General features: G+C 40.8%; 1 protein-coding gene across 1 annotated transcript; it reads right to left on the bottom strand.

Moving 5' to 3' along the window:
- Positions 1-594: 594 nt before the first annotated feature.
- On the bottom strand, positions 595-2,837 carry ankrd33aa (ankyrin repeat domain 33Aa). Its single transcript, XM_034538139.1, has 4 exons — positions 2,580-2,837; positions 2,335-2,464; positions 2,100-2,240; positions 595-1,421 (listed from the first exon to the last, which is right to left on the bottom strand). The coding sequence occupies exons 1-4, from the start codon at positions 2,835-2,837 to the stop codon at positions 595-597; spliced, it is 1,356 nt and encodes a 451-aa protein (XP_034394030.1).
- Between the last annotated feature and the right edge of the window lie 9,421 nt (positions 2,838-12,258).

Raw genomic sequence — 12,258 nt, 5'->3', positions numbered from 1 at the left:
CAGCTGACTGAGCAGTTCTGATCTCAATCGGACAATGTATTATAGCTACGATTCACTTCCTGTTTCTGAAACGTTTCCAACAGTTTTCTTGGTCTTGCAAAAAGCAGTCACTTTCCCTTTTGAGTGCATGGCGTAGAGGAGCAAAGCATATAGTTTGAAGATTTGTTAAATCTTTTCCCTCCATTTAACATCGCGATCGTGTCTTTGATTGGCTAGTTAAATTAGTTAAATACCATAATTTACAATACACAGATTTGAAAAATCCTCAATGTACAGTGTTTTCTAAGTGAAATAATGTCATTGCAGGTGTTTGTGGTCACTTAACTTTGCATCCCAATAAGAGTTAATCTACCAATCCTTAAGGAAGAAGTCAGTCATGTCACATGTCACGTCTCCAAAACCAAATAATATTTGGTTCAGAATTTTCAGTTTTCCAAAGTTCAAATCCATCAGTTGTCATTTGCTCACTTCCAACATTGTTTTACAATATGTCTTCTGTTAAAACAGGCATCACTGTAATCACATATGTTCATTCATGATAAAGTCATGCATGACTTTATCTCAGTATTTGTTTAAGGAAAAGAGAATAATGCCTCATTTTTGGCTTGATGAACGTTTGGAACCCTTCTGTTTTTTCTCTTGTTCTTTTTCCTTTTCCTGCTGCTTCTTCTCTCTCTTCTTCTCATCCTTGGCCTCCTTGTACTTCCAGACAGGAAGCTCCAGGTAGCCCTTCTGCCTTTTCTTCTTTTTCTCTTTCTTTGGAGTGGGCTCCCCAGATTTAGTTACTTCAATCTTGGGAATACATCCTGAGGGGAAGATGCTGTTCCTGTGTGCCATGCTGCAGGGAATGAAGCTTCTCATGCCACCTGACATCATGCTTTCCCTGCGCTCTGTGTCCTGGCAGCAGGAGGTCAGGGATACAGAGGGGGCTGACACAGAAACCTGAGAATCAGAGGTGGTGATGTAGCCTTTACTGTGGGACACTGTGCTCTCCTCCAACTCCTTGCTGCTGTACTTTTCAAGCAGCTCAGGCACAGCAAACCGTCGCTTGCCAATCTCTGGGGGGCTGGAGGGACAGAGTGGACGGCAACCAGTGACTATCAGGTGGCTGTGGATGCCCGTAGTCATCCGCACCATATGGTCCATGACCCCATTGTCTTCGGGGTCATGAGGGAAGCTTAACGAAAGACTGTCTTTTAAGCACTGCCTCAGCTTTTGGCTGGTTGTTTTGATGGCTGTGGCCTTTGCTACTAGTTGCTTCAGCTCAGGCCACTCAGGAATGTAGCTATCACAGAATTGCTCAGCGACAGAATGAGCCTGCAGGCGGCGGATTCTGTTTAGAGTCTCAAACCTTCCTGTCCTAAGGACCCAATCCTTTAGACCTCTCCCTTGGACCAGATCCATTGCATTCATATCTGCACCTGCGCATGAAAAGAGGAGAACAATAAATAAACAAAACTGTAACAACAAGGACACAAGTTAATAATCATTGGATGCTGAGGGACGTGGGGAAATCCATTCAGTAAAATGACCCCACCATGTGGTCACTTTTGGAGCACTCTTGATTGAGTAGATGTACAGCGTAACACTTTCACAGCATCAATCAGGCCAGAGTTCTGCAGATTTGCTCTAAAGCTATCATATAGTAATTATTCAGTTTAACTCATTATTGGAAGAACATGTATCTATTTCAAAGACTGTGGATCACCCGCTTAATGAATAATCAAGACTTGAAAACAAAACCAAGAGTACCAGACATATATTTCTATTTTACACATGTCTCTGTTTGCCTGTACAATTATCTGTCTCTGACATAACATTTGAGTACATAAAAAAAAGACCAGATTAGTTCACAGATCAGATATATAGTTTTTGGTAAACATTTTCCTGGGCAAGTTATGAATGGCACACATTAGTTGTCATACTTCCATCCTTACTGTTTTCTCCTAAACCATTAAATATGTCCCATGGGGAATTGTCTGCACCAATGTAAGAACCTGGGCCTATTGCCTCTGAATACATATATTGTTCATGTGTCCACACACACCAGATGTTCCTCCTGCAAAGGTAATAGGAGGTCTCATGCACCATAAACTTACCATGCATTAACAGCGCGGATACACACTCTTCTCGGCCCTGTAGGCCTGCCTTTATGAGAGCTGTGAAGCCACGGGGATCCCTGACTTCGGTGTCCACGCCAGAGAAGAAGTTAAGGATGTAGTTTAAAATAGTGACAAAACCTGGGAAAAACAAACGAACATCATGTCAATATGGTCGGTTGATGAATTGAGAGGAGATGTTGAGGTTATGTGGTGTATATGTCATGAGACACACCTGCCTGAGCAGCAATCATGAGGGCAGTGTTGCCATCGTTGTCTTGGTGGTTGATATCTATTAATGGACATATGTGCAGCATGGTGACAATGTCTACGAATCCCTTGCCCACAGCCAACATCAGTCCACTCTGAGGGGGAACAATGTTGAAATAAATGCACCTACATGACGATCAAACCTTTTTTCACTTTTCTCACTTTGTGTCAAAGTCACTGTTATAAAAAGGGAAATTAAATCCAACTCACCCTGCCATTGATGTCCAGATCCATGGCCTCATCTTTAGTGACTCCTCTCTCCAGGATCCTGCACAGGGACTTGGGTTCATTCCGGGCGCAGGCCTCATACAACGTTTTTGCCGGCTCTGTGTACTTTTCATCCCTTTCGTAGTCGGGAAGCACAGAGTCGTCAGAGAGCACACTCCCTGAGTCAGAATCATCCAGGAGGATCTCCGAGTCCTCGGATGGGCCTGCGCCCAGGTGGAGGTCATACTTTGCAGTGGCCATTGTTCCCCTTTCCGCCTGTGCTCACACCTGGGTGTCGGGTCTGCTGCTCACCATCTACATCTTAAATAGGAAAACATTCATAGTTGTCACTGTGGACACAAACTGACACAACATTAACTGATGTATATTGTGTTCCAACTCAGGTACTGTCAACAATGTGTGCTTATCCTAATGTGAAAGGTGTTGGTGACGGCAAAATATTTGTGTGCAAAAAGCACATCACTACTCCATTTTGATCAATGCCATCTGGGACAGGATTGTGTATGATTTCTTCCCCTCAAAATAAGCATATAATGCAAGTATGAATGCAAGAATGATGGCAATACATTGTTAACTTTTGAAGTTAGCGTATTAAATAGGTCTTATGACATGAAGGCCCTCTTGTATAAGGGACGGTGACTAGAAGGGGAGGATGAGCTTAACCTCACCTCCGCCTTCCTGATCCGCAAGACTGATCCGTAAGTCTGATTTACAAGATGTGCAACATGTTTTTTGGCAATGTCCGCTCAGCCCATTATAGAACAGAACAAGAGATTAAGTAGTTGTAACTGAGTGTTATATTTTCGCTATTATTTACTTTAAGATAATGAATACTCAGAAATGTATAGAAATTTGCAATACATGCGTAAATATCTACAAATAAATAACAGGTACACAGTTAATAGTCAAGAAACATTGTAAAACTGCAGAAGCTTGCTCTGTGAAAGTCATGTGACTGAAGGCATAGTAGGAGGGGTGTACTGGGTTGAGAAAGGCCATATGGTGCCGGAAGCAATGGGAGTCCAGGCGAATGACAGCATCTGTCATGGTGTCTTAGCTGTGTCACACAGTGAGCAGTAGAAGTGCACTTGGTTATCCAGTAGTTTTTTGGTATAAACCCATTAAAATGCGAATGTTATGTTTGTATGAAGGATATTTTGAAACCAGTGATGACATTGTTTCTCAAGGCTTGGGATGGGATGGACTTAGTCATTCTTAATGTTTTGTGCATGAGAAAGAGCTTGATTGTTCTCCAGTGAGGGATTGTGGGTTTCAGTCTTCAAGCTGCCTTGGCCCTGCACACATCGCTACACCATATCCTAACAGGCACACATTAACACAGATTGCACAGCTTCAGTTATACACTTGCAGACAATGTATTAGAGTAATGGCATATTTTGGATAAGCTCTTACTAAATGCCAGATAGAACTGCTCAACTCCTTTAATGCCACAAACAATCTTCCTATTTCCGCATTGTGCCATGCTGAAAAATGAAGATTACAATCACACAAACTTTTCTATCTCCTCCTTCTGCACAAATATAGACCGCTCCTTTTTTTAACTCTAATATTGTGCCCTTCACATCCTGCAGAGGTGCAGAGCAGCACCTTGTAATCAGATAAAGCTTCTTCATCAGGGTCCTAAACATGACCTGTGGAGTAAAGATGTAAAAATATGTGCAACAATTTGTGCCAAAGCAAAGTGAAAAAAATAATCTTCTCACCTTTAAACAATCCACGGATAAGTCCTCTTTTCTTTCTTCTTTCAAAAGGAAGAAGCTTTGAGTGGTTTAACCATCCTCATTAATTGGTGTTCCCGTCTTCCTGTTGACTCTTGGTAGAAACTCGCTAAGTTTCCGTTTCCAAACTGTCTCCAGCTGAATGCCATCCCCCTCCCTCCATCTCTCCTACTGGACAGTTAGGATGCCTCATCAATCCATACAGGTCCTAACATAGACTGCTGTCCTAAGTCAGGCAACATGCTCTCTCCCTCTCATCCTGATTACAGAAGATTTAAGGATTAAGAGAAAGAAACAGACAACAGCCAACCTTGCTCCCCTTACAGTCCGTTGAGCTCGGCGGCTCACTCTTCCTCCTCTCTCTCACTTGCCTCCTCGGCTCTCTCTGAATCTGTCCATCCACAGCTCTCTGCTGCCCGTCTGTTGTGTCAGAGAAAACCTCTTTTAACTGTCCAAATAAGTGCTGTGACTGAATCATGGAGGCTATGGCTCCTAAATCTGCTGTGCTGCTGAGGATCCCCTGTCTGAATCATTTCAGTGTGTCTGTGTGATAGGAGACAGCCTCTTGGGCCTGTTTTCTCATGGAAATCCATTTGCTGGGACCACAAACTAGCCCTGCTGTTACTATAAGCCAGGGGGCCTTGCTAGTAATTATTCTCATGACAGGGATGACACACACAGACATACATGGACACACATGGACAGTCTGATGCATGCAAACAAATGCTCAAATATACACAAACACCTGCTGTCAAAGTTTGAAGCAACTGGTTTGCAAAATGTGCATGCTTGAGACATTTAAAATACAACAAAACACATGTTCATTATCCGCTGTTACAGAACCCACATTTCCATTTAATTGTCTTCTTAACCTGGTTTCTCAGGTAACTTTGTGTCAACAAAAATATCACTAGTTTGAATATCTGGTTTAAGTAATCTTATATTCCTATTATAAGAAACCAGATAAAGACGCTTTAATTACTATAATTATTTTTTACTAGTTTCACATTGGTTCAAGCCTTCTGCTTGAACTGTAACCATAACCCTTTTGTTTTATGGTCAAATCCCAATATGTGGACAGGAATATTGCGTCAACAGGTTTATTCATAGCATCACAGACTCAATCACGTGGCATTAAAAGGTGCACGTAAATAGATTAACCCTGATGGTGAATTGGAGTAGGACCAAGTTGTGACTGCATGTGAATATATTCTGCCTTATGCAACAACTCCTCTCTGTTAGTGGGATGCACTGTCCTCTCCTGATCAAACTGGGTAATGCAGTGTTGGACATGAGCCCTGTTTATGTAGTTCATCAAAATGTTTAGATAGCTCAGGTTTATAAAATGAATCCTCACTGAAGGTTTCACCTCCAAATATATCCACCAGCTTACAACAAGGCACATCTTGTTTGCTCTAAATATACATGTTGCACATTGCACTTTGAGAAGAAACATACCATTAAAAAAGCAAATGCTTTATGCCAGCACTGTTAACGAGCAAAACTATTTCGATTTTTAGATCTCTCAAATTGTGACTCATTCAAAAGCTTTTTGATCCTGAGAATTATAGCTTCTGATCTGCTCTGAAGAGTTAACTAACAGAGACACACTGCTAATACCAGCCATCTGAAGTGGACACACCTCCAATGACATAATCTCACTAAATCCTATCAAATGCCCCAACCAATTACTTATTGGAAGTTGTCTCTTCGGCTGTGAATCACCACATCAGACCTATAGCATCACACTAACCTGATCCATTACTCCAAAGATGCTATGTTTAGACACACACGTCTGAGGTGTGACCTGACTTCTTACTGATATGAAACTCAGGAAGAGGAAGAAAGGGCATGCTTGGCGGTGAGGATGTATAGCTTGTGAAAGGCCAAAACAGAAATTAAGTTGATAAATGTGGAGGAAAGGGAGTGGTGTGTGTATGTTTTCGGTGTTTTCCTTTATCCTGTTAGATATACAAGAATAAATAAACAATTTTACCAGACGAGGACAGCACAGCCCACATAGCACACTTAAAGAGCAGCAGTTTGTGTTTATCCCAAAAGAAAATCCAACAGATTTCTACAAATGATTACTAATCTGATGTTCAAGTTAAAGAACATTTTGTTCTGATTCCCACCTCCTGATATACCAACACTTTCCTTTTAGGGTCAGAGTTATTTTCCTCCTATTCTGCAAATTCCACACAGTCATTCACTCACCACTGCAAAAGGCCGTCCAACTTCTCCCCAGACACCAGAGTACCCAGCAGAGGTCAGTGGTAGAGCAATATAACTTGGAAAGAGGCTTGGGAAGCAATTAACTAAGTTTAGCCAGCTTAGTGACTGATTCTATAGACAGCCATGTGCTCAGCTAATATTAGACTGTTGGCAGTCTCTCCAGGACCAGTCTCACCAGCACTTTGCTCAGACTCTGTGAGCATCTGCTATATTTTCTCCAGCTATATGTGGTTAAAAGACAGAACGCCCCTGTGCTATACTTCAGATGCATGGAAGGAAGCAGGGAGGGAAGAGCTAAAGGTGTTCATGTTAGACGAGGAGGAGATTCGGGGTAACTTGGCAGAAATTATTTCAATGATAAGTGGAAGTTTGAGGTGTTTGTGCTTTGACTCAAGGGTGGGTGAATAAAGGTATGAGCAACAACTACTGCACACTTAGAACATTAATTGTTTAGAGCCAGAGTAATATTTTTTTTCTGAGCCAAAATTACACTTGCTATGGGCTGGGTTAGGGTTAAGTCAATGAAACAACAAAACCAGTACAGAAGTATGAACATTTGCACCATTGCTTCTTCAATATAATAATTCACTCACTCTTAATAAGTGCATACAAATATGATTTGAATCTTTTCAGAATGTAGCCCACACAGATAGCTGATAGAGCCCCTAAATGGAGGGGAGGGATAGTTCAAGGTAATCAGTAATTACTGTGAGTATGTATAGTTAGTATGATGTGAAAACATTTCAAATGTGTTTCTTAATATTTGAGCAAAAAAACTAACTACATTTTGGAATGCCATCAGAGAAACACATCAAAACACGGCATCCATATTCTTATCAATGTACAGATACAAAGAACAAAAAATAGCGCAAAGTATGAATCCAGAAAAAATCACTTCGGCAGAGTTTTTTACATCCATATCTCACCTGTAATATTAAATACAAAAACAAACATTGACAGGTAGCAGTTTTTTTCCTGCTTACCTGCTAAAAGGTGAATTATTGTTGTTATCTGGGGGTTTTAGATGTTATTTACATTTAAAGATTCTCTTGTGATAATATGCATGTTGGTAACAAAACAACAACACATTAGTGGAGACATGTATGGCAGCAGACACACAGGTGACAATTATATAGTGAGTCACTTTTACACATTAGCTTTGTATTCCTGATTTATGGGTTTGTTTAATTTCAGATTATAAAGAGTGGATCATGACCTTATGCGTTGTCTCATTTGGTTGTATTTATTTATTTATATATATCTTATCTTGTCTATTTTTAAACAGTGCACACTTTAACTTGAAACTGTTTCACATCATACCAAACTGGCGTTTTGATTTATAATTGCTTCAGTTGTGTTAGTTGAAGTGTGGAGATGTATTTCCTCCAAAGTAGTCAGGAGCGATGTCTTTACATGACTTGTGGGGCTAGCTTTCATCTTCCACATCTTTTAATAATCTGTTTTGGGAGCAACCCCAAAAGAAAATGTGACCAAGAAATTAGAAGAAAAACACAATAAAATGGTGGAAACACAGAATAATTAAAGCAAGATTCAAATGAAGACACCAAGATGGCAGCCACCCATCACCCCATGGCTTCGACTGTGTGTGACCAAAACAGAACAGCGTGTGGATCTCAGGGTGCACTCGGGCTCAGGGGAACTTAAAAACAGACATAGGTTGTCCAAAAATAGTCCTGCAGCAACATTTTTGGACTGTCTGCAATCTGGAAATACTCAACTGTCCCAGACAGAAGGATTTACAGAGTTTATAGGCAAAACAATATGCATGTAATTAAAAGAATAATATGGTCTTAGAGTCTACTGATTTGTTGTAAACATATCTGTTTTGCAAGGCTTTGTATGTTTCTCTTGGTTTAAAACTTTCCTTTCCTTCTTGCGACTTTCATTAATTGAAATACATTTTTCTTTTGTAAAACCTCACACTCATAACTCGTGTCAGTGAAAGAGACTTTACATTTTTTAAAATAATATAGCGATGTAAGTGATGAGAAAATAAAATTTGTTTCTTGGCAGATTGAAAATACATCTGTGAAAGACATGACAAAGATTTGATTTGAGCTCTAACAGAAATGTGCTCAATAAAATAAAATGTTAGACCTGTCTGCATTCAGTTGTTGACTGAAATATCAACTATTGGATTGATTGGCATTTTGTTCAGGTGTTCATTTTCTCTAGAGGATGAATCCTACTGACCTTTGGTGATAACCTCTAGCAACAACATGAAGTTGACATTGGTGGTTTTGAGTGGAATATTTTGAAAGATTAATGTTCACTTTAGGATTTATTTTAAAGTATTTGGTGAGCCAATGACTTAATCTGGCGTCATCATAACGGCAACATTGTAATTTGTTAAATTCTTTGATATATGACCAAACACGTAAAAAGCCAAGGACACTCCCACCAGCCTCAGCTGTAGTTTGTGTCTCGCGCTAATTAGCTAATGCTAACATGCTAAGATGATGATACCCATTTAAAGGTTTTGTAAATGGTATTCAGGACATTAATATACCAGCAAATAATTATTTTTATGGAACGATATAATGGAGCAATGTCTACCTGAGCAAAGATTAAAGTCACTCCCTGATCGGTGCTTTGTTAACGTAGCCGGGCCGGCTGTGTGTGCAGTTTATTGCATGTGAGTGTGTCTGGCTAGAAGAAGGCGGTGACCGCTGATAACGCTGTCCCAACCCACGATGTCATCCCCCCAGGGAAACACTGTTAGCGCTGTTTGCACTGTTCATGCTGTGAGCACCGTTAGCTTCTAGCCGCCTGCTCAGCCGTCTTCATGTTGCGAGCTGTGTGAAGGCAACAGATATGCTCTGAATTCTGTATTGAGCACCTTCAACGTCAGCATGTGGGTTTGCTGCAGGGATGACGCTTATTTCTAGGCCAACATGGAAATTAGCATTGGTTCTGCACTAGTTCCCTCAACAAAAAATGGTGGCAATTTTCATTGGATTTTAGATTAGCGGAGAAAATAAGCTTTGTAGCAAACAAATATTCATGGTATTTTCATGTTTTGGTCCTCTAAATATTCTTCACAAATGAACACAATTTTTACAATATTTTAAAAGTAAATACAGTTACATTAGGCTATAAATGAACTACGGCCGCATACATTTACATTACCATCACAAAATTACAGGCAGACTAGTGTTCAGTTGGATTAAGTTTATTAGTCTTATTTAGACATATGTTACCAACCATGTTTTTTAACCCTCAGGTTATTCTCAAACTAACCAACATGTTGTATTATTGGGTTTCATTTGACCCCAGCAGTTTAAACATCCAGACAATTATTGTAATTGTAATTATTACCCAACTTTATGTCAGGCTCTTTGTGTCAGTTTGTTGACTACCTAAATACCCCTTAAGAATAAATATACCCGTCTCCCCCTCAAACCCCTTTATACATCCCGAGCACTGGTTACTGAAAAATATGCAAATCACCATCCAATCTCAAAGATCAACGTCAAATTGGAAAGAAAGATGTGTTTGGTATTCTAATGGCTTCATACAGAAGCTCTGGGTTGTGTTTTCATTCTGTCCCCAGCATGGTAAGCTTGCTTTTTAGAGGTTCACCGCCCATGGTGTAAGATCACCTGCGATGTTATGACCTTTCAGTCCTTTAGACATGTCTAGTGCATCCTCATGCCATGATTCTCCTCAGGTTCCCCAGGGGGTTTAGATAGATAGTTACTGTATTTGTTTCCTAGTATACACCTGCTTATTCCAGGCATAGCTGGACTTTGCATCACATGCTGTCTTTATTTTTATACCCTATTTGTACGGTTTGTTTGATATATATTGTCTGAAGGGATAGCACCTACGAAATGCAACCAGACATTACCCACAGTTACAAAAGTATCAACCCAATGTAGGCTTGCAAGTGGGTCAGCTGCAAGTCTTTTCAACAATCCTCATAGTGTTAGTGCAGAGAGGGACCATGATAACTTTCCAATTCCAAGGTAACATGTCCACTCATGAAGGCTGACGTAGGTCTATTTCTATGTCGAACCAAAAGTTACATTTATTTCAGTCATCTAATTAAAAAGCCATAAAAAAAACATTGACTTTGAAATGAGGGTCAAATATTGTTAGGACTTGTTTTAGGAATCAATTCCTTTTCTTCTTGGTTATATTGTTCATAACTGTGCAGTCACAATGTGCATACCAATCATATAATCTGCCAGGGGACATATTCCAGTTTGTCTCATATTTGTGAATCACAAACAAACACTACTGGTTTGACTTGAGCAGTTAAAAGTTAAAAATTGTGTAGTGTATGTGTGTGTGTGTGTGTGTGCGTGCGTGTGTGTGTGTGTGTGTGCGCAATCGGTGACAGTCTCTTAAACAGTTGAGCTTCATGGACTGTATTTATACCTTATTTGGGGCTGCCCCGCTGCTCAAGAGTTCACACAATTCTTGTGTCACTGCCTGAGACTTGGGCAAAGATGAAGAGCGACTGTAGGGTGCCAGGGTAGTTGAAAGAAAGACTGGAAGAAAGAGATATAGAAAAGTTTGAAATTGGGTAAAAGAATTAGGTAGCGAGGTCAAGGAGGGAAAAAAAAGAAAGACGAGAAAGAATGATTGAAGGAGGATAGGTTTTGGTTAGGGGGGTGGTGATCTTCTATAGCCAATGAAGAACAAGAAAGGAGGATTTCAGGGTGGGTGATGTGCTCAGTTTGGAAGTCATGGCTCACCGTTTCAGCATTCAGACAGAAGGACAGGAGAAGACCAACCTCACAGAGAAATACTTCCACACTCTGGATTCCTCATTTAGAGCGACAACAAAGACGTCTTTGCTAAAGAAGGCCTAAGAAAATCTTCAATCTGAGTTTCCAGGGGAAGCTTATATTTAGAGCACAAGGTGGATATTTTTTCTCTGGACTAAGCCAGAGTTAGAGACACCCCCTGTCAGCTTACCTGTGTCCAAATTGGGGGAGTTGAGCGAGGGATAAGAAAGAGAGAGCTCTGAGGTTCCTGTCCAGACGGAGACAAGCCGCCCTCTTCCAGGATCAATTATTCATATACATGAGGTTTCCTGTGTATCAGGCTAGAACAAGGCGGGCTGCGGAGGCTTGGCTCCAAAGTGTGGCACAGTGTGCCGTGAGACAAGAGCAAAAGGAGCAGAAACAGGGGACCAAAAAGAGGACCCAGAGAGCCAAAGGGTCACAACAGCAGGGAATAATTTCGTTTGCCGTTTGGGGAAAATGAAGGCTCTCCAGAAGAACCAGGGACGCACTGACCAAATGTTGGGAGCCATGGCTGATATGCTTACTTCCGTGGCCATGCCCAATCAACAGTGGGTGAGTTGTGGATCCCACTGTGTGTTTACTGGCTGTTTATATATAAGCATACTGCCACAAAGTCAAAAAGAAGGCACATATGGAGGTATTTTTCAGGGCTTGCAGAGCATGATGTCCAGCTTATCTCTGTCCAATATCATTACATACCAAGTTTATTTTGTGACATCTCTATAATTTGGTTATAAACCTGAGCGAGAGAGAGAAGAGAGAGAGAGAGAAGAGGGAGAGAGAGAGAGAGCGAGAGAGAGATTGCATGTCTCTGTTCAGTGCTTAGGAGGAATCTTGGATGTTTCAGAGGAACAGGAAGAGTAGTGGTGATTAAACCATCTGACCATAAACAAACGCATGCAGGTCTAG

The sequence above is a fragment of the Cyclopterus lumpus genome, chromosome 7 (genome assembly GCF_009769545.1).
Source record: "Cyclopterus lumpus isolate fCycLum1 chromosome 7, fCycLum1.pri, whole genome shotgun sequence".
Taxonomy (NCBI): Eukaryota; Metazoa; Chordata; class Actinopteri; order Perciformes; family Cyclopteridae; genus Cyclopterus; species Cyclopterus lumpus.
Note: the sequence above shows the minus strand (reverse complement) of the source record. Positions and strands in the feature narration are given on the sequence as shown.